The sequence below is a fragment of the Vulpes vulpes genome, chromosome 8, assembly GCF_048418805.1.
Source record: "Vulpes vulpes isolate BD-2025 chromosome 8, VulVul3, whole genome shotgun sequence".
In the NCBI taxonomy this organism is placed as follows: Eukaryota; Metazoa; Chordata; class Mammalia; order Carnivora; family Canidae; genus Vulpes; species Vulpes vulpes.
The window spans coordinates 3035845-3058681 of NC_132787.1; the positions used below are offsets into that span (position 1 = coordinate 3035845).

General features: G+C 49.0%; 1 protein-coding gene across 15 annotated transcripts in view; it reads right to left on the minus strand.

Moving 5' to 3' along the window:
* ACVR1B (activin A receptor type 1B) overlaps window positions 1-21222 on the minus strand; it is a 36481-nt gene extending 15259 nt beyond the window's left edge. Inside the window, exons 1-3 of one of the 15 annotated variants that reach the window (XM_072765231.1) lie at window positions 21185-21222; window positions 2812-3051; window positions 1754-2002 (exon numbers count right to left, since the gene is read on the minus strand). In XM_072765231.1, coding sequence (XP_072621332.1) covers window positions 1754-2002; window positions 2812-2986 — 424 coding nt within the window. In that variant the 5' untranslated portion in view covers window positions 2987-3051; window positions 21185-21222. Of the gene's footprint in view, window positions 1-1753; window positions 2003-2770; window positions 3052-5032; window positions 5241-16440; window positions 17885-19327; window positions 19680-20694; window positions 20860-21184 lie in introns of those variants that run through there. The other 14 variants (XM_072765232.1, XM_072765233.1, XM_072765239.1 and 11 more) reach the window with 14 other exon arrangements.
* Window positions 21223-22837: the final 1615 nt, after the last annotated feature.

Below are 22837 nucleotides of genomic sequence, written 5' to 3' on the forward strand. Positions count from 1 at the left end.
TATGTTGCCACATGAAAACTTCCAGTAGATGCCTCTCACCGTACTGGAGAAAGCACAGCACCCAAGGTCCTTCCCACCCGGGCTGTCCTACCATTCCCCAACCCCGTCCTCACCCCCCCCGCCCCCCCCCCCCCGCGTTCATTCCCTAAACACATGGTGAACTTTGGTGCCTTTTTGTCCTTTCGCTCAAGGGGTTTTCCTTGGCCTGAAATGTTCCCTGTCCTCTTACCACTCTTAAAACCTCCAACTCAGTCTTCAAGACCCCTTTAAACGCATCCTCCCCCAGGAGACCCTTTCCCAGCAATCCCAGTCTCTTCTACCCAGTCCTGGGTCAGCCTTTTTTATCTTTCTTTACCTTGTGCCACCCAGAGGGCATTCGACACGTATTTGTTAAAGGGAATTGAAAGTCACATAAGCAGCATGGACTTACTACTTAAAAAACCACAGTATTGAAACTCAAACAGCTTGGAAGCCCTGGATTAAGAAGGGACTAAACATCCAAGGAGAAATAGTTATTAATCATTTTACTCCAGATGACTAAGTAACCACCATGGACCTTCACTGGCCTCAGCTAGTTCTGATCTTAAAAAAGACTCCAGAAAACCTGAGCTACCCTCCTGTGACAGCAAATCAAGTCAGAGAGTCAGTCAGGCAGTTCTAACCACTGCCCTACCTCTTTCAGCAAAGAACAAGACATATATTTTCTCTCTTCCTAAAAATATGCAGCTTTTAAATATATCCATCATTTTGGCACTCTCTACTGCAGAGCTTAATAAAGGCAAAACCACTGAAATTCAGGAGATGTCACAGCTCAAAGTATTCCCTGTGTTCAAGGAGGAATGTCTGGCCATGACTGATGGCATAATTTCCCTACAGAACAATAGTCTTGTCACATGGCAAGGAAACATACCATAAACACACACAAAATTCTCACAATATGATTCTGTATGTTTTAACTAGAATGGCAATAGAGACCTTTGCAGATGATTTTTTTTCCACAAGAAAAGAATACCACCATCACTAAAATAATTGTCTATCTTCATAAAAAAAAGACTCTTTTGCAGTCGTTTCACATCTAATAGCTCGCTGAGCTATACCCTGAGACCTGAGCAACCCCAGGCCCTTTATCCTGAATTCTGAGCTCACATCAAGGGCCAGGGTTCAGTTCAATTCCCTCAAGTAAGAAAGACTCGGTTACCAATAGGCAGTGCAGGAAACAAAGGGTACTGACACCAAGTGGCAAGCCCAAGCTGCCTTTATGTAACCCCCACCAAAAAAAACCCTTGGGCAACGGGTACGAGTCAATGATTCACCAAACCCCAGCTCTCAGCTTTACTCAATGTCCTTAAACTCCCCTTGTGGTTGCTCAGAGATCAATGATTAGCTGTCACCACCTCACAGAAACCCGGCACACTCCTGTTTCTCCAAGGGGCCCTTCAATTGAGCACTCTACTGCTCAGATGGAACCAGGTGAATTTTAATAGATGTACGCTTACAAGACTGGGAGAGAGGCGGGGTTTCTGGAATGGAGAGTTTTACTCTTGACCTTTGGAATCCCAGGGAATCAAAGATTTTCTGTGGACCCATTATCTTATTACATATCAGACTCCAAAAGAAGGGGTGTCCTGAAACCAAACGCCTTGGTGCCGGCAGAAACAAGTGCAAGGCCCAGCCTTCTCCGTGCATGGTCTATCCCTGCTGGGAAATGGTGACGAAGACCAACGACAGACACAATTGCTGAAGGACTCAGTACCTGAGCCAGACCCTGATGTGGAGAGATCGTAGACAAGATCCTGGAGCGTCTTGTCTTTGGAGAGACACATCTCACACGAGGGATCTTCCATGTCCAGTCTCTGGCGGTTGTGATAGACACGCTGATGATAGTTAATGACAAGGAAAACAATGATGATGATGAGAAACAGGAGGAACACTGGGCCAGCAATAATGCCTACCAGCTCCACGGGGCCCCACATGGATGGGTGCTCAGACTCCTTGAGGTGACCTGGGTCAAGTGAGAGAGGAGAGGGAAAGAACACGGTAAAAACACGGGAAAGCTCTGACCCTCTCTGTCCCCGACACCCCCGTCCGCGGGAATGTGCCCTTTCCCTCCTGCCTGCGCTCAAGGTGCTCTTGACCTCCCTGGTCTTACCGGGCTCTGGGTGTGCCTGGTGCCCTCATATGCGAACCTCTCTAACGGAGGAGCCCGTTACGACGACAGTCCAGCTCACAACTCACTGTCATCCTCGGCATTTCCCGGGGCCGTCCCACCTCAGTGCCCCAGACAGATGCCAGGTTCTGCGCTTCCACTCGAAACAGCTGCTTTAAGCCCTGCAGCTGAAAGTCCCTCCTCCTCTGCTCTCCCCAGTCATGCCTTCTAAATGGGACGCTTGCAAAGGGCTGCCAGCTAATACTTCGCAGCCCCGACTGCTGTCCTTCTTTTCCAACTCCGGCCCCTCTTCCCATCTTGCCATCACACTCACCCAGCAGCTGCCTTCACGCAGATCAGGGGCTATCTCCATACCTTCCCATGGGGATCCCTGCCTGGCTCTCCCACTCCTCACCAGCGGCCCATGGCTGCTCAGCCAGCATCCAAAATGTGGCTTTCACCTCTTGACAATCTGTCTTCCCCAAACTCTTGTCTACAAATCTGACTGGGGAGGAATCCCATCCCCTCGTCATGTTGGGGAACATCCAAAAGGTACCTTTACCTATCATCAAACAAAGGGATTGGGGAAGAGTAGAGTAGGATGAGATGGCAGGGGTGCCCTACCTCCAGGATGAGCCAATAGTCCAACAAGGGTGTCCACTCACCACTGGGCACCCTCAGGTCGATCTTGTTACAGAAGTCAGTATAGCAGCAGTGGGTGTTGCGGAGATCCTCAGAGCTCAGACAGTAGAAGGGCTTCCCAGCGGGGACCAGCTCCACTTTGGGGATGCAGGTGCGCACGTGGTGCTCCATCCCATCCAGGTTGAAAATGGAAACCATGCAGGCCCCATCTGTTTCACACGTGTAGTTGGCCTGGAGGCAGCTGGTACACGCACACTGCAGAGCTGCAGGAAATTTGGGAGTACACTGACATTAACGGTGAGATCTTATCCTAGGTCCTTTTCCAGACTTAGAATATAATCCTCTAGCACACTTGATGTTCCCAAATAAGGAGCTGTGATGGAGATAGGGCCAGAGAGACGACACCGTCAATGGGAGCACCAACTTTTCGCCTGTTCATTCAGCTCAGAAACCAGGCTTCCAAGCCCCAACTTTTTCTTCTAAGTACCCTATCTTAGGCCTATGAGAAACAGAAAAAAAACCTTCTGAACTTTGCCTTAGACTTACTACACATTATTTTGTGGCTGGGAATGAAGTTTTCCTTTAAATGTAGATGCCCGAGGATGAGAGGAAGGCACTTTCCCCTCAGAGGATACAGATACCACCTCCCGCCCCACCCCTCCATCCTCCACCCAAAACCACCCAGGCTCCCTTGCTTGAGGATGGCTCATCAACCCCATCTTCTTTCTCTGGCACTAGGCATGCCCACAGTTTTCTGAATGCAGTATGCATGCTCTCACACATTCTTTTGCGGCAATGCTTTTCTTCCTGGCTACTTCTCACAAATCCTTTAAAATTCAGCCTAAGCATCACTTCCTTTGAAAAGCTTCCCATCCACTAGTCCAATGTCCTCCTCCTCCCTTTAGTCCATGGTAGGTGCACCTCTCATGGGGGGGAAAAGAATAACCTCCAAAGAGGATAATATTAACGCCTAACTCGTAAAGTTATTGTGAGGATTAAACGGGCTGACGCATAAAGTGTTCAATAAATTTAACCTACTCTGGAAGGTCGCTGGATATCACTTAAAAAATATTATATATCTTTATTATATATATATACACACACACACACTATATATATATATATATAAATATATATTTTATACATACAAACACACATACACATGCTTTTCCCCCCTGAAATAGGCAGTTTATGCGATCATGCCTGGGTCTAATGAGTTCTGCTGGGTGTGTTTTATACATAAGTGTGCACTGTTGACAGGAAATTACTGTAAATGAATTTGGCGCCTCTGAAAGCCAGTTCAGCAGCCCTGGAATCTGAAATCCTTTATTTATCTGTCTAACAAGAATAGCACAGACAGCGGCAGTTGGTTCTCCCCAACACTGTCTCCCATGGGCCTAACCTAGCCCTGACCTCTCGGAACGGGCAGGAGTGTGGCTGCGGCCGCCAGGACCCTGAGGTTGGGACCCGGAGCTGAATGAAGCCTTCGGCCACAGGCAGTGGAGGCTGCAGGGCCCACCCAAGTCCCGGCCTGGACACTCAGCCAAGAGTATCTGGGTACCAAGTGGGACGACATTCAAACCAAGGCCCCTGGAGAAGAGACGTTTATGACCAGCCCCGTGCAAAACGCGCCTGTTGTAAGTCACCCCTTGGGGCTGTGGACAGGCTATCTTTGTCTCTCCCTGCAACACTCTGGAAGGCGTCTCTTGGCTTTTCAGTTCCAAGGATGGATTCTAGACCTCTCTGTGCCCAAGGCCCCTTCCTCAGGCTTTCCATAAATGATGCAATCCCTCACCACTCCCACCGAGGAGACAAAGGAGCGCGCACTGACAGGTAACGCCGCGGCGTGGAGCCTCCCAGGAGGCCTCTGATCAGAGCCCTTTCTTCTGGGAGAAATTCCACGGCGCTGCCTGCTGACGTGGAGGGGAACGAGCTATTTTTAAGGGCAGGAAGTTTAAAGCAGGTACCTTCGGACTAGGCTCCAAATCATAAAAGGAATTTTAAAAGCACGTCCTTCCTGAACTTCGATTCCAACCCTTTTAGACACAAGAAAGACGAAGGAACCGCCTCATCCCCCCCAAATGCCTTTCTGCCCCCCCTCCTACCCCCTCTTAGTTTTCCCGCTAACCGGAGTTTGCTCCTGCACCCCTCGGGTCCTCAGGCCAAGCCCTCCACTCCCGCTGGCGCCCCTCCCCCGTGGGTCGGGAGGCCGGGGCACAAAGGGGTTCCCCGTGGGGTGCACACCTCTCAACACGCGTGCGTGACACGCGGCAAAGAGAACAGCGTCGGGGCTATTCCGGGCGCCAGGAGGGGCCGCGGGCAGACCCAGACCGAGCGGCCTTCGAGGAAGAGCTCGCCCGCCTCGGGGTCGGGGTCTGCCCCTGAGCAGGCGGCAGGGCCGAGAGGCTCCAGCTCCAGATACTTCTCCCTCCGCTGGTTCACGGCCTCTTTCACAGTGATTCATTCTGGAGAACGAACACACCCACACGTGGCTCATTATTTTTGGGAAGTACTTAAACAATCTTGGTGTAAGACAGGAAAGAACAAAAGTGGCGAAATCTATGTGAGACGGGATGAAGAGCGGAACTGGGAGCGGGGCCATGCGGGCTTGCGATAAGGGATTAGGCAAGTCCCTGAATCCACCGGCCTCGGCCTCGGCCGCCCCGCCAGAAAATGCCATTTATCTTACGGAGATGGTATGAAGATTAGCCAAACATCCGCTAAGCGCGGTGTGTCCTGAGGAAGGTTCTCTCTGCGCACATCTGGGCACATCGACACAGTTTACAGAGTGACAGAGAAGTCTGGATGGATGGATTTTTTTTTTTAATTTTTTTATTTATGATAGTCACAGAGAGAGAGAGAGAGGCAGAGACATAGGCAGAGGGAGAAGCAGGCTCCACGCACCGGGAGCCCGATGTGGGATTCGATCCCGGGTCTCCAGGATCGCGCCCTGGGCCAAAGGCAGGCGCCAAACCGCTGCGCCACCCAGGGATCCCGATGGATGGATTTTTAAGAGAACCATCACGGCTGCTCGCACCCCTGAAAAGGCTTCGGTTACTACCGCTACAGCCACAGCAGGGCACTAGGGCCGGGACGGGTCACAAACACCCACGGCCCCAACTCCAGCGCTATCGTTAACCACGTGACCTCGAGCACGCTCCTAACCTCCCTGCACCCTGGTTTCCTAATCTGTCGAGTGGGACTGGGGATAATCACTTTACAGGGCTGTGTGCGAACTATATGGAATAACACATTTTAAAAGTGCTCAGCAAATAGGTGCTCAATAAATTCTAACCTCTCCTCTAAATATAACGCTCAAGCATAAACAGGCACGCACACAGAAAATGTCTCTTTAACCACTAATTAGGAAGTGGCAAGTTACCGTAAGACCGCAGCAAGCACAGCAAGAGACTGTTTTAGCCTCAGCTCTGCCAGTAACTAGTCGTGTGGCATTGGGCGAGTCATTTAACCTCTGAGCTTCATTTTCCTCATGATTAATCAGAAAGAAGGCAATGAACTAGATGACCTCTAAAATCCTCCAGTTGAAATTTGAATCCAGTTTGTTTTTAAATTCACATTGTCTGGACCACTGATCCAACACTGGGAAGTTCTGCTTTACACTGGATATACTTTCTCCTTAACTTTAAAGATAGACATTAGGGCCAGTTTTCTGTTAACATTCATTTTTCAAAAGAAAGTGATAATAAAATCATAAAAATAACTGAATTTAACCATAAACGTACTAGCATGCGAAATCACAAAACTATGCACGATTTCTTTGAAAACTAAATCTGGACTAATGAATGCTAATAGCCCTTTATAATCTACTTCACAGTGACTCATCAGGTTAAATCAGTCTCCACACATGCATATAAACAATACATACCTAAGACTCTCCATATTCCACAACCAAGGAGTTACATAGTAGAAATAACATAATTTGGAAAACCAGTAACAGAGGAGTAACAGAATCAGTGGAGATACAACCGAATTAAAAAGTGGTCAGAAGGAGGGGCGCCCTGGGCCGCTCAGTCGGTGAGGCGGCCGACTCTGGATTTCAGCTCAGGTCCTGATCTCGGGGTGCTGGGATCGGGATCCTCTCTCTCCCTCTCCCTGCCCCCCACGAAAGTGCTTAGAACGAGCTCTCACTAGCACAGCACTGTGCTCTTAACAAGTCTGTCAAAACTAAACTGAAGACAAAACCACCTAAGCAGGATTTGAATGTGGCTCCAACATATGATTAGAAGGTGGTTTGTGGTAGGATGTAGATGCAAATTTGATTCATGATCGAGGCTGTATTTTGAGGAAGACCAACAAGTCCCAACCTGGGCAGCCTCCGTCTAGCTGCGTGTTACGGAGGCACTAACAGCCGAGTCTCGGCGAAGACAACCCCACTGCAGGCAGGGCAATGGGTTGGGTTCTCTGACCCACTGGCATACACCGGGAGGACACTCAGCGGGCCGTGGCTCATGGGAATTCCCAAGAACCGCCCTCCGGGCACAGACTCAGCCACTCAGCCCACTACTCTGTCCCAGAACACATCTCCATCTCCAGGGCACGGGGGGGGGGGGGGGGGGGGGGGGGGCACAGGGCGGCGGCACCAACCTCAGAAGGTAAGAGGCAAGCCACAAAACATCCGCAGTTGTCCCGGCAGATAAGGATCCACAAACGTCCTTAAACATTGTAAAGCTACAATATTTATGATTTTTAGCTTATATTAATCACTCCTTGGGATAATAAGCTTCACCAGTTTTGTAGCACCACAGGGCACTGTCCTGCTCAGGTACGCTAAGACACTAAGCTTGCCTCTTCCAAACCTCACTGGGCAGCTCTCTAGTCCTACAGCATCCAAGATGAGCTGCCCAAACCAGCTTGTGTAGCCCTTCCTCTTCGCATTACAGTTCGATCATGAACTGACTCTCCGCCCTCCTCCTTCCAGACGGCAGCATCCATCAGACAGGCCAAACCGATAAGAATAGCCTATTACAATGCATGATTATTTTAATTAGTCTTCCTTGGACCTTATCCAATCTCCCTACAGCTTCCTGAGGATAGGACAGGACTTGAGTCTGAATAGCCAAAATGATCTTGGGGAAAAAAGAAGAACAAAGTTGGATGACTCACACTTCCTGATTTCAAAACGTACTACAAAGCTATAGCAATCAAAACAGTGTGGTAGTGGCATTAAGTATAGCCACATAAAGCAATGGGATAGAATTGAGAGTCCAGAAACCAACCTATACATCCATAACTGACTTATTCTTGACAAGAATGTCTAGACCATTCAGGGGGAAGGACTAGTCTTCAACAAATGATGCTAGACAACTAGATATCCACATGCAAAAGAATGAAGTCGACCCTTCACACCATATACAACATTTTTTTTTTTAAAGATTTTGTTTTATCTATTCCTGAGAGACACAGAGAGAGGCAGAAACACAGGCAGAGGGAGAAGCAGGCTCCCTGCAGGGAGCCCGACGTGGGACTCAATCCCGGGACCCAGGATCACACCCGGAGCCGAAGGCAAATGCATAACCGCTGAGCCACCCAGGCATCCCCATATACAAAAAATTAATTCAAAATGGATCAATGAGCTAAATATATAAAAGCTATGACTTGTATTCTAAAACTTAAAAAAAGAAAAAACAGAGGTAAAGCTTCAGGACTTTGGATTTAGCAACGCTGTCTTAGATAGCATACCCAAAGTACAAGGGACTAAAGAAAAATACATAAACTGGCCTTCATCAAAATTAAAACCTTCCGTGGGGTACCTGGGTGGCTCAGTCAGTCAGGCATCTGTCTGCCTTCGGCTCAGGTCATGATCCTGAGGCCCTGAGATCGAGCCCCACATCAGGCTCCCTGCTCAGGGGGGAGCCTGCTTCTCCCTCTCCCCCTGCTGCTCCCCTGCTTGTGCTCTCATTTTCTGTCAAATGAACAATTAAAATCTTAAAAAAATAAAACCTTCTGTGCATTAATGGACAATATCAAGAGAATACAAAACAACCTATGGAACAGGAGAAAATATTTGTAAGTCATGTATCTAATAACTGCCTAGTATTCAGAATACTTAAAGAACTCATAACCCAGGACACCTGGGTGGCTGTGGCTGAGCGCCTGCCTTTGGCTCAGGGCATGATCCCAGAGTCCTGGGATCAAGTGTCACATCAGGCTCCCTGCATGCTGCCTGTTTCTCCCTCTGCTTATGTTTCTGCCTCTCTCTGTGTCTCTCATGAATAAATAAAAATAATAATAACAATAATAAAAGAACTCATAACTCAACAACATAAAACAATTAAAAAATGGGCAAAGGACTTGAATAGACATTTCCCCAAAAAAGATACACAAATGGCCAACAAGCACATGAAAAGATGTCCAATATCATCCCAGATGCAAATGAATTTTAAATGTAGGTTTAAATCAAAACCACGAGACACCACTTCACACCCACTAGGAAGGCCATAAGAAAATGAAAAAGATGGGATGCCTGGGTGGCTCAGCGGTTAAGCGTCTGCCTTTGGCTCAGGACAAAACAGTTTGATGGTTCCTCCATAAATTAAATGTTGAATTACCATATAACCCAGCAATTCTACTCATAGGTGTATATCCAAAAGGCTGGAAATAAGTGTTCATACAAAAACTTGCACACGAATGTTCAAAATAGCACCACGCATATAGTCAAAGGTGCAAACAACCCAAATGTCCATCAAATAATGAAGGCAAACCAAAATGTGGTCTATTCAGACAGTGGAGTATTATTCAGTCATAAAAACGAATAAACTGTTGGTATACACTACAATATGAACTTTAAAAACACTATGTTAAGTGAAAGCTTATGATTCCATTTATTTATTTTTATTTATTTTTTCATGAGAGAGAGAGAGAGGCACAGAGACACAGGCAGAGGGAGAAGCAGGCCCCATGCAGGGAGCCCGACGTGGGACTCGATCCTCGATCCCGGGTCTCCAGGATCACGCCCTGGGCTGAAGGCGGCACTAAACCACTGAGCCACCCAGGCTGCCCTATGATTCAATTTATATTAAACATCCGGGAAGCACATTAATGGTTGTCAGGGGCTGGGGGCAGAGTGGGAGGGAGGATGGGAAGTAACTCCTTAATGGGTTACTGGGTTTCCTCTGGGGTAAGGAAAAAGTTCTAGTACTAAATAGTGGTGATAACATTATGAAAGTACTTAACACCACTGAATTATACACTTTAAGATAGTTAAAAATGAAAAAAAAAATAAAATGGTTAACAATGGTAAATTTTCTGTTGTGTTTTACCATAAATTTAAAAAATACCAAGTCTCTGAAAAGCAGTATGTATAATCTCAATTATGAAACTAAAACATTAAACACCTAATACGTGCATAGAGGAAAAAGAACCAACTTGGGGCACCTGGCCCAGGGTAGAGCACACAACTCTTGATCTTGGGGTCATGAGTCTGAGCCCCACTGTGGGTGCCGAGGTCACTTAAATTAATAAATAAATAACAAGGGAAAAAACAACCTGGAGGTCTCGTGTTCTTCAGACCTTATTCATCCTGAATCCCTGTGCTCTCCAAGATGTCCCAGGAACCTCAGAGCTCCACAAGGGGGGAGCCACTGCCCTGCTTTGCTTCACCATTTTCTCACTGGTGTCTAGCAAAGTGCCTGGCAAATAGCGCTGCGCTTAATAAATCTCAGGCAATAAATCTCAGCCTAATAACGTGAGAGGGAAGGGGGCTCTCCCAGGAGTGGCTTTTATCTGCTGTACATACATTTCTACATTTGTTTTTTTTTTTAATTTTTTTATTTATTTATGATAGTCACACACACACAGAGAGAGAGAGAGAGAGAGAGAGAGAGAGGCAGAGACACAGGCAGAGGGAGAAGCAGGCTCCATGCACCGGGAGCCCGACGTGGGATTCGATCCCGGGTCTCCAGGATCGCGCCCTGGGCCAAAGGCAGGCGCCAAACCGCTGCGCCACCCAGGGATCCCACATTTCTACATTTGTATTCTTAAAAGGGTCGTGCTGCTTTAAAAAGGCAAAGAAAAAAAGAAAAATGTTGTCCAGCAACTCCTGATCTAGACAACTGCCAAAATGTTTAGGAAAATCCTGAATCAGGTTAAAAAATGGAGGCATCGGGCACGAAACCGTCACGAAACAGAGGTAACGGTCGGTTCCCCTGGTAGGGGTGACGGGAGACAGTAACTGGGAACTGACAATGCGCCAACGGCGAAAACCCAAACCTAAGTAGAAATATCATGCAGTGTTAAAGTAAAGCGATTAGACGCTACTGGTTGATAAAAGAGACCCAAGTTACATTTTCACCCTTCATAATCATCAAAATTAGATTTTAAAAACACATTAAAACAAAATAAAACCAAACCTCTCAAGTACCCAAGGGCCAAAATGAAGTCAAATTTTACATGTGCAATTGAGTGGTACCTACAAAACCAAAAACTGTACTGGTGAAAAAAAAGCACTTAGGAAAAAAAAAATGTAACTGACTTAATAAAGGAAGCTATTTGTATGAGGAGGGGAAAAAAAAAAAAAAACCAGAGATTTAACAATAAGACACTTGATAAGCTTGGTATTTAATTCCAATCTGGGAAAAGGTCTCGGAATGGGGTTTGCATAAGAGAAAGGTGTTTGAAAAGCCAGCTCCACACACTATCTATTCCACCAACTGCCTTTCTGACATTCTACTTGGAGACAAACCCAACCCTAGAGAGCTGTTTAAACAAGTTCACCCTTAAGCCTCAGGTCTAGAGAATGAAAGCTTTGTTCTCCCTCAAAAAGAGACGTTTGATGTTTATGCTAAGGAGACCTGTCATTGCAACTTAATTTATGGCTGACTGTAAATACCTGAATATCTTAGCAAGGGCCCACCTGCTGCCCAGGAGAGTGTCACGGTAAAACTGGAATGAGCGCGTCTTACTACACAGCGCGCCTGGTCGTTCCTCGGACCCAAGCGTATGGACTCAGCTGTCCCATTCAGACAGTCTGCAAGTAACCTGGTACTTCTCCTTTACTTAACAGTTTATAACGAACATGGAAAACCATTCTGTTTTCTTTCTTTGTTGCACTTAAAGAGACGTTTTTGTGGCTCATTAGGGCAGGGGGGATGTTTATGAGCGGTATTTTGTATTTGCTTCCTGACCTATTTACTATACTATGGATGAGTGGAGAGGAGTCGTGTACGTCACGGTTTTGAGCGAGAAGAGGAATAGGAGGAATGGTTTCAGGCAACTGGGACAATGAAGGAGAAAAAAAAAAAAAAAAAAACAGCCAGAGCTGAGAATAAAACTAATGAGGCTGAGATCAAGTACATTTGGCTGGAATAAAATGGGTAGGTGGTAGAATGAAACAGAGATGAAAGAGGTGAGGTAGGAAGAGAGCTTATCGTGTTCCAAGTAACTCAAATGTTTGCAGCATTTTTGAGTGACCGGGATAAAAACTGCATATAGAGGGATGTCTGGGTGGTTCAGCAGTTGAACATCTGTCTTTGGCCCAGGGTGTGATCCCAGGGTCCCGGGATCGAGTCCCACATCGGGCCCCCCGCATGGAGCCGGCTTCTCCTTTTGCCTGTGTCTCTGCCTCTCTCTGTGTGTCTCTCATGAACACAGAAAATCTTAAAAAAACAAAAAACAAAAAACCCAACTGCATATAGAGGAGATACCAAAAGCAGAGCAGGCCAGAACTGGAATTATTTACCTAGGATATCGCTGAGAGGATGGAAAAAAAACTGAATGGATCCAATTAAACAAACTTATTAAGTACTTAAAATGTGCAAGGGTCTGTGACAGGACAAAGCCACATAAAAAAGAATAAGCTAGTTCCTAGCATCCATTTTTACGGGGCAGAGGCTGGGAGAGTGGGAGGAGCAGACGGACCAAAGAGAAAAGCACAGAGGATAGAACCACTGACCAGGGGGACAGCAGAAGGACAAAGGAGGTCCCACACTGGAGGGTGGTCACTTTGGCCAAGAAGAGAAGGCCAAGGCCAAGCAAAACACAAGGCATATTAGGTCCACAGCGAATGGACAATGCCAGGTTCCAGCTGGAGACAAGGACAGTAAGGAACATGAGACCACATCAGGTGCACCATGACGCCAGGTGAAGGGGTCTGGGCTGATCCTGGAGGCCACATGAAAGCAGTGGAACCACAAGACGCAGAGGGGATGCTCTCCCCAAAGTTAAATCCAGCAACGAGATGGATGACAGGTGTGAGACTGGAGGCAGAGACTGGTTAGAAAATGACTTGCACAGTCCTCGTAGGATGTGGGACAGTACAGCACTCAGAGCACATGCTTTGGGGTCCAACAGACCTGAGCCACTGAACCTCCCCATGCCTCAGTTGCCTCATCTGTAAAACGGGGATGAGAATGCTCAGAGGGTAGCTGCACAGAGTAACTGACATAACCCAAGTCCCCAGCATCACACCTGAGTATATAGTAAACGTTCAGTAAACCAGATGCCTTTACTACTTCTGTCACCCAGGTGCACGAGAAGGGTCGAAACTCTTCCTAGTTTTGTGGTTGTTCCAACAAGAAGAAAGGTCAATCTGTGTAAACTTCTTAAGGGCAAGGACAGACTCTTTCCTCAGTATCCCTCTCACCATTCAGCTTGGTCCTGGATGTTAGAAATGAACACTGATTACAATTCAATCTTATCGACCCCGATTATAAACTGTAATATAGGGGCACCTGGGTGGCTCAGTGGTTGAGCGTCTGCCTTCGGTTCGGGTCAGGATCCCAGGGTCCTGGGATCAAGTCCCGCATCGGGCTCCTTGCAGGGAGCCTGCTTCTCCCTCTGCCTGTGTCTCTGCCTCTCTCTCTGTGTGTCTCTCATGAATAAATAAAATCTTTAAAAAAATAAAATAAAATAAACTGTAATACACAGGTGTACACCAAGTCAACACACGAAGATCTGGGGCAAGGCAGGTTCACCATAACTACCTAATAAAAATAGACAGGCTTCAGTTCAGATTCCTCAACCCAAACATTGGGACTACCTAAAAAAAAAAAAAAAAACCTTATCTCCAAAGCACCCACAATCTCCTCTCTCTCTCTCTCTCCTCCAATCAATCATAAATATCTAGGAGAAGGTAACTGGCAGTAGGCGAAGGCCACGTGCGGTCCAAGGACTTTTCACATGAGAGCTCCATTAACAGCACGACCGGGCACCAGTCTCAGTCTCCCTGAGCCCACCTCAGATAGCTAGTTCCCTTCCTGCTTCCCTTCTCCTCACATATCCCTCTGAGCCACCACACACACATTTTTAAAAACACCACTTATTTACTATCTCAGTTTCTGTAGGTCAGAAGTCCAGGCACAGCGTGACTGGGGTTGGCCCGGGCTGCCTTCTCATCCAGGGCTGGGACCTCTTTCAAGCTCACCGGTTGTTGGCAAACTCCACTGCCTTGTGGATGGAAACCTGAGGTTCCCTTTTGCCTCCTTGCTGACAGCCAGGGACCACTCTCAGCCAGGTGGCCCCCTGGGCAGTTCACACATGGATGTTTACTTTCTTCCAAACCAGCTGGAGCATTTCTGACTTCCTTTTTTGCAACCAGCTGAGAAAACTGCTTTCAAAGACCTAGTGTAGTTAGCTCAGGTCGATCACACCAGTCCCCTTAGCTGAAGATCAACTGATTTGGGACCTTAATCGCATCAGCAAAATCCCTTCAAGGCAGTACCTAGATTCATGCTCAGTAATTGGAAGGTCCTATATTCCAAAGGCAGGAAATCTTGGGGGGCGAGGCAGAGGGCAGACTGCGGTAGGAAAAATCACCTTATATTTTACTTATTATCTCTCACATGCCAGAAGGTTAAGCTTCATCAACGAAGACATTTTTGTATGTCCTTTCGCCTACTGTTACACCTCTAGCACCTACGACAGTGCCTGGCACATGGTAGGTGCTCAATAAATGAGTGAGCTAAAGGAATCTTCAGCTATCACTATATATGGACTTAGATCACTGTATTTAGGCATAGTTACTTCAGATTATTATATATTTACAGGCTGGAAATGGGACTTCTCTCTATATTCAAATTCTGGTTCAATGAAACCATCCAGGAATCCTTGGAATTCCATAGGATATAATTTTTCCCTGCCACAATGATCTATATAGCTTTAACAAAATACAGGTGATTCTCATGGTTCATAGATTCTATATTCACTAAAATTTATCTGTAACCCCAAAATCAATACTCCCGGTGCTTTCGTGGTCATTCAGACACGTTCAGAGTGGTAAAAAAAAAAAAAAAAAAATACAAGTCACCCAATGTACATGTTCCCAGCTGATGGCGAACAAGGTAACCATGCTCTGCCTTCTTGCCTCAGCTTTCATATTGTAAATACGTGTTCTTTTCACAGTATACCCTGTGCCATGCTTTTCACCTTTTTGTTTTTGTTTTTGCTGGCGGTGGGGATTTCACTGTTTAAAATGGCCCCCAAGAATGGTGCTAAAATGCTCTCCAGCGTTCCAAAGCTCAAGCAGACAACGATGTGCCTTGCAGAGAAAATACCTGTATCAGATAACTGTCGTTCAGGCTTGCATTATAGTGCTGTTGGCCTCGAGTTCAAGGTTAACGAACCAACAATATATATTAAATAAGGCGTCTTTAAACAGAAACACATACATAGCAAAGTTATGTACTGATGGGTCAGTGGAAATACAGCGGCCAGGGGCTCACAGGAACAAGCCCCGTCATTCCCCTAGGAGCAGCGGCTCAGTATTCGCTAATCCAGTGTTCCAGTCAACTTTATAGAACAGAAGTACCATGAATAATGACACTTGACTATATGAGCCTCATTTTACAGATGAAACAGTGAATCTGAGAGAGAGAGAGAGGACATGGTGGTTCTCAGCACACTCTAGCACATAATTCTGTTTTATTTTCTCCAGAGCACTTAGGACTGAGAATTGTGTTTACTTATTTATTTTCTGTCTAAGCCACTGCTATTTTAAGTTCCATGACAGTTAGGGATTTAGGGATTTTTGTCCATCTTATTCTCTTGGGATTATTTCCCCAAGCCAAGAACCATTCCAGGCATATACCCAACCTAATGAGTAAAGAACTCTCCTATATGTAATCGTGTAAATACTAGAAGTGATGGATACTTTAAAGGGACGGGCAATTACTTTCATTATGTTAAATTCCAAATATTTAGGGACGCCTGGGTGGTTCAGCGGCTGAGCGTCTGCCTTCGGCCCAGGCCGTGATCCCGGGATCTGGGATCCGAGATCGAGTCCCACCATTGGGCTCCTTGCATGGAGCCTGCTTCTCCCTCTGCCTGTGTCTCTGCCTCTCTCTGTGTCTCCCATGAATAAATAAATAAAATCTTTAAAAAAAAATTCCAAATATTTAGTAAGACAAATGCAGGCTTAGGATCAAGTGGAGAGAGAAGAAAGAGAACCAAAAAGAATACCAGAGCTGCCTCAACCAAAAAGAATACCAGACAGTGCCTCAAGTGGCACTGTCTCTGAAACCCAGCGAGCTGGTAAGATGGTCTGGGATGCAAACTTCACGGCTCAGCCGAACGCTGGCAGCTCTACCGAGTAAGGGAAAGAGAGATACACTCTGAAATCGTATTTTTGCTTGGTTTTACAGCTATCCTTGATGGAGAAGCCAGCAGGCAGAGAGAAGAGGCAAGAGCAGGAACGGTACCTCTGGAAGCCCAAGCTCGGGTCAGACCACACGTGCGAGAGGCACTGAGGAGGGCAAAACCCCATGGCAGGTGGGTAGGTATTTGAACCTGGCCATGAGGTGGTGCCTACAGAGCGGGAGAAATGCAGACTGGACTGCAGGTCTGAGGAGCTGATCCCTTCAAATGCTTCGGCATTCCCAGTCGAGGTGGAACTGATGGGCTCCGAACGCCAGCAGCACCTCCAACGTCAGAAGGATGGATGAGAAAGAGGACTCTAGGATCTTCTTTTTATAAACACAGAGAGGAAAATGAGATAAGACCCTCTTACATCAGCTCCTACTGTAACAGACAAATAACACAAGAATTCAAGACAAAGAGGCGGGATTCCAGAATTAATGTTCGCTGCTGCTCCGAGCAAAACTTGAACAGTAAACAATAAGGATTTCAAAATTAAAACAAAAGAGCCACTTCAGTATTCTAATTTAACCTTCAAAAATAAAGAAGATCTCAAGCACCACGAACTGAGAATTCCATTCCACCTCGACACCCTGTACTCCCAAGTTATTATGAGAGCAGACTGCAAGGCAGTTCCACTCATGTTCCCAAACGCAACAAGCAGCTCCAACAGGACACGCCGAAAGCAGCAGCACGTCTCCTCGTCTCCTCGTTTACTGATTCATATTTTGGTAGCAAGGTTACAATTAGCTCACCGGTGGAGAATAAACCTATTTATAACACGGCAGTCCACCTGAAAGACACAATCATCTAAAAAGGTTTTTAGAGGAAAATGAAGTGCAGCTTCTTCCTGTGCTGACTGCAGATTCCCAAGGTCCTTTCGGATGAAGTCCTCAGTCTAACCTTCCTGTGTTCACAGGCACCATTCCAGCCACCTCGCAGCCTCCATGTTCTTATGTAACATTTACATAGTGCCATAAACATACCCAGAGTTGCGTAAGAATCAAAACGTTGCCAAACCAATAAAGCCTAAAGCAGGTCACTCCCTCCAGACTGTCTTTGATTAGCACAGGTACCTGCCCGGTGTCCGACGTAGGCGCCTGGCAAAGGACAGAAATTAACCGGAGGAGATCTGATAGGGTCCACAGGAGAAAAAAAAAAAAAAAAAAAAAGCACAAATCCGAAGAAGCGAACCACTCTGTGCATGTGGTGCTTCTATCAACCCCGAGAGCATGTTATTCTGTCCCATAAGATAAGAAGTAACCCAACAGTGCTCATTCCCTGAAGTCAGAAACTGTGTCTAAAAATACCTCCCAGCCAACTGGCTATCAGTAAGTTCGTCTCCAAATGTCCCAGGAGGAACTCCACGGACTCCGTCCTCCACGGCAGAGGGAAGACTGAGGCAGTCACCGAGAGTTTAAGCAAGTGACTCGCTCAAGGACAACCTGTAAGGGAGCAAAGTTCCGGGGCCGCGATCCGCGATGCGGCCTCCTCCCTCCGCCGGGCCCCAACCTTTGACCAGAGCGGCTGTTTTATTATGTTTTAACCACATCTGTTCCGGGAGCTCTTCCAACAAGGAACCAAGCAGAGATTTCTCTCTTTCCCTCGCAGAGCTCACTCTCACTGTACCTCAAGTCCACGTGCACTCGGGAGAGTACAAGGATTTGGCCTGGAATTAGATTTTCAAGTCTGTTCACGGAAACTCAGAGTGTTCCCATCAGAACCTCAAATGTCTCCCTCGATGCTTTTGTCTTGAGAAACGAATGTCCTGTTCTCCCTCCACCAACTCAGGCGACTTTACATTTTCAAAGACCCATGTGAAAATTCCAAAGCGAGGCCTCGAAAACCTGCTACGCCTGTCAAGGGAAGGCTGCCCATTACCCGGAATTCATTCTCCTGGTCACCGGCCTTTGCCTAGGTCGCGGTTAACGCGCCGGCAGGAGCGCCCCGCCGGGCCGGGCCGCCCTCAGGTCAAGTCCCAGGGAGCGGCGGCCCGGCCACTCCCCCAGCTCACCTAGGGCAGCGCACAGAGGAAGTGCAGGGGAGGAAAGCAATCAACTTCTTGTTATCCCACAGCCTCTATTTTTCCCAGAACTGACGTTTTACTTCAGCCTTTTGCAACAGTGGTCTCTGTAGCATGCACTATTGGCAACTACATGTGTCCCGGAAAAAACTGTAGTGTCTGGCCAAGAAGTTTAAAGGCCTTCGAGAATGTTTGCTGGACACACAACCTAATTTCCAATTTACCAAAAAAAGAAACTAACTCCCCATTATGTCCATCCCATCCTCACCCTAACAAACATCCATTTTAGGAAGGCTACCAAAAAAAAAAATCAAATAAATAAAACAAAACAAACAAACAAACAAAAAAAACCCCTCTGTCCTAAGCCGGATCACCAATTAAACATTCTTAACTAGGCTCACCACAAGAAAAACCCCGCAGACGCTACACCAAATCAACAGGGAAATGGTGGTTAAAAATCTTCAATATATCAGGGACAGGGTACAAAACGTTCTATGGGAAGAACCTCAAGATTTCTCCGGACACACACAAGAATGACAGCCCCCGAGACTGAGTCTCCTTATTTACTATCCTACTAGAGAAATGACATTATGCTACACATTCCAGAAACAGGGCCCACGATAAGGCCCGGCAAGCAAACATTATTCACCAAAACCATCATCTCAGCACAACTGTGGCCGGCGTTGGCAGACCTTCCCCACGGCCACCAGACCCCACGGCAGATCACCCGCGCGCAGAGCGGCGGGCCCCAGGAACACACACGAGGTGCCTAACACACGCATTAGCCAGCGAACAAAGACCCCACTGCACAGGCTCCACCGCTGGGAACAAATATCAAAGCTGGCGATAATGAACTTGTTTTCCACGCTCCCAAGCAGGCTGATGTCTCCTCGCGTTTGTCTGGTTTTATTAAGGAAGCCTGAGCCCACCTGAGAATCTTTATTTTTCAGTGGCGAGGGCAGCCGGGGAACTGCACACTGGCTCTCCCAGAGCTGGGAGGTGAGGGGCTGCAGAGGAGTCAAAGCCCGGGCTTTGTACATCAGGGGCCAACCCAGCCCTGATCGCCTCTCCCGGATTCTCCCGGATCCATCCGTGGGTCAATAATCACTTCAATAGAGCTGCCACATATAACCTGCATCTGCTACCCCAATGCCAAAACACATCCCAGGCGACTCTCTTAAATCGGGGTATTTTAGGGTTTCGGGGCGGCTCTTCTCAGCCCCCAAAGCCTCATAAACAACACGCCCAGGCCGGTGTGTCCCACGGAAAGGTACCCACCTCTCTCCGGGAGGAGGGGGAGGGTGGGGGTGGGATCGGGGAGCAGAAGGCTGTGGGGGCTGGAAGGTAAGGGGTGTGTGAGGGTGGGGGAGTGCGTGGGGGGCAGGGCCGGGCCACAGGGATCGTGTGGGCAGGTAAGTAAGTGCTGACCAAGGGCCGGAGGGGTCGAGGGGTGGAGGGGTGGAGGGGTGGCGGGGTGGGGGGTGAGGGGGAGCCCATCCAGGGGTGGGATCTTTGCATGATCTTGGGGGGTAGGAGGGAGGTTCTAGGATTTCACCTGAGAGGCATCCACAAAGTGACTACCTGGATGGGCCCCCTGGGGTGGGGTGGGGTGCGGTGCGCTGGGGGTGGGGGTGGGGGGCGGGGGGAAGCCAGGCGGAAAGCAAATACACCTGGATGCAGGTTAACCGTTGTGGAACCAGGGTTCCTAGGGTTAGAGAGATTCCAAAGCCAAGCTCCCAAAAAAAAAAAAAAAAAAAAAAAAAAGGAAAAAAAAAAACCCACGTTTAGGGGCCTGTTGGTCTCGCTTCCTCCGGGCATGTGTCCGGGGGGGGCTGCCCCGCTGAACTCGGAGGGGCCGCGCGTCGGGGCGGGGGGGTCTCCCTCTCCAGAACCCGAGCGAGGAAGGGGAGGCAGGGACGCCCCAGGGCAGGTCCCTAAGGGCAGGTTAGAGACCCCCTGGCCCTGTCATCGGAGGTGCGCAAGGGCTCGCAGCACCAGGGGACCTCGGGCGGCACAGAGCACCTGGGGGAGGGGGCCCGCGGCTCCGGGGCCCGCCCGCGCCCCCTCCGCGGAGCACCGAGCTGGCCGCGCGCCCCCGGGGCTCCCCGGCCCCCGCCCCGCTGGAGGGGCCGGCGCGGGGTCGAGCTGCAGGGGCCGCCGCGCCCGCCTCCCCCGCGCCCCCCGCGCCCCCCGCGCCCCCCGCGCCCCCCGCGCCGCCGCGCCGTGCGCCTGGGGGGGGGCCGCGGCCCCGGGCCTCGCGCGCGCCCGGCCGCCTCCGCCCCGGCCCGGGACTCACCCTGGATCCCCCGGGGCCCCGGCCCGCCGCTGCCCGCCAGCAGGAGCACGACGAGGGGCAGGAAGGAGGAGGCTCCGGCCGACTCCGCCATAGTAACCGCCGCCGCCGCCGCAGCCCAGCAGCGCCCAGCGCGCGCGCCCCCGGCGCCGCCCCTCCCCCGCGCCCGCCCGCCCGCCCGCACGTGCGCTCCCGGCCGAGCCGCCGCCGCGCGCGCCCCCGAAGGGCGGGGCCGGGGCGCGCGGGCGCCCGCCTTAAAGGGGAGTGTCCCTTTAAGTGTTAAAGGGGTGGGAGGGGCCGGCGCCGCGACCGCCTCGCGCGGGGGCGGGGCGGGGCGCACGGGGCGGGCGCACGGGGCGGGCCCCCGGACCCCCGCAGCCGCACCTCGCCGCGCTCCCTGCCCCCTGCATCCCCTCCATCCCCCCTCCGCTCCGCGTCCCGCCCGCCTCCCCCCACCCCTGCGGCCCGCGGCGGGGATGCTTGCACGCACTACCTGTGCGATCGCAGCCTGCGGCGCCCCTTTGCAGGACGGAGCTGAGCTCGGTCTTGCAGGGGCGTGGGGCGGCGGGGGGGAGGGGGGCACTGCGGGAGGCGCCCGCATCCTGCCCCGAGGTCAGCAGTTTGACATTCTGCATCAAACAAACGCCTTAAAACTACCCCTACCCATTCCCCACGGGCTGCTGTTACCCGTCTTGGAGAAATAATAAGAGATGACAAAACACGCGCGGAAAAAATGTTAACAGGTTGCGTGTTGATGGTTGTGAGCAGCTGGAGACTTAAGTAGGCAGCGATAGGGACGCCTGGGGGGGCTCAGGGGTTGAGCATCTGCCTTGGGCTCAGGGCCCAGGGCGTGACCTCGGGGTCCTGGGATCGAGTCCCGCCCACATCGGGCTCCCTGCATGGAGCCTGCTTCTCCCTCTGCCTGTGTCTCTGCCTCTCTCTCTCTGTGTCTCTCATGAATAAATAAAATCTTAAAAAAAAAAAAAAAAGTAGGCAGGGATGGAAGACCAATAAATGAGGGCCCATCCATGGGATGGAGCTATGGAGCGATTACAAAATTATGTTTATAAAAGCTGATACGGTGAGAAGATGTTTGTGTGATCATGTTAAATGAGCAAGCAAAAGACCAGCCTATTTACAGTTATTATTCTGATTTTGTTGAGAACGCATAATAACTGTATGGGGGAAAGAGTGGAAAGGGATTACCGGGTATGATCAGTACTTACGGCCATGATAGAGAATTTTTTTTTTTTTTTTACTTTTTTCTTGAAGTATTTCAATGTTTTCTGAATATTTTATAAATAAACAAGTGTTGCTTTCAAATTTAGAGGAGGGTACTTTTAGAAGGTTAACTGAATCGCCCATATCTTTTTGAAAAGACTTTGCTGGGGGGTCCTTGGGTGGCTCAGCAGTTGGGCGCCTGCCTTTGGCCCAGGGCATGATTCTGGAGTCAGGGGATAGAGTCCCAGGATTGAGTCCCACCTCTAGCTTGCTTGCTTCTCCCTCTGTCTGTGTCTCTGCCTCTCTCTCTGTGTCTCTCATGAATGGGTGAATGAAATTTAAAAAAAAAAAAAGGAAAAGAAAAGAAAAGACTTTGCTTTCTTTAGTTTGAGAAATAATTTGAGCTCATGGAGGGGGCTAGGTCTTTGGAACCAGAGTTCTAGATCTGATTTTTTCCTTTTCTTACTAACTGGCATGAAAACGTGGGCAAGTTTCTTAACCTCTCTCTCTCTCTCTTTAAAAAAAAAAAAGAAAAGATTTGATTTATTTACTCATGAGAGCCACACAGAGAGAGGCAGGATCCCTGTGGGGAGCCTGATGTGGGACTCGATCCCAAGACCCTGGGATCAAGCCCTGAGCTGAAGGGAGACGCTCAACCACTGAGCCACCCAGGTGCCCCTCTTAACCTAATTACAGCGCCTCATCATCCAACATCTAGGCGTGGAGAGGATGACCGGAGGTGGGGGCAGCGTTTCCCAAAAAAGGAGTCCTCATAAGTTATTACCATTCTGAAGAATGCCCATCCTCGCATCCAGAAAAAAAACAAGACAGCAGCCACACTCCCCAGACACAACTCACACACAAACACACACGTGCAAAGTCACGCAGAGACCCTGTCTACAAGCTTGTCAGTGGCTGGATGAGT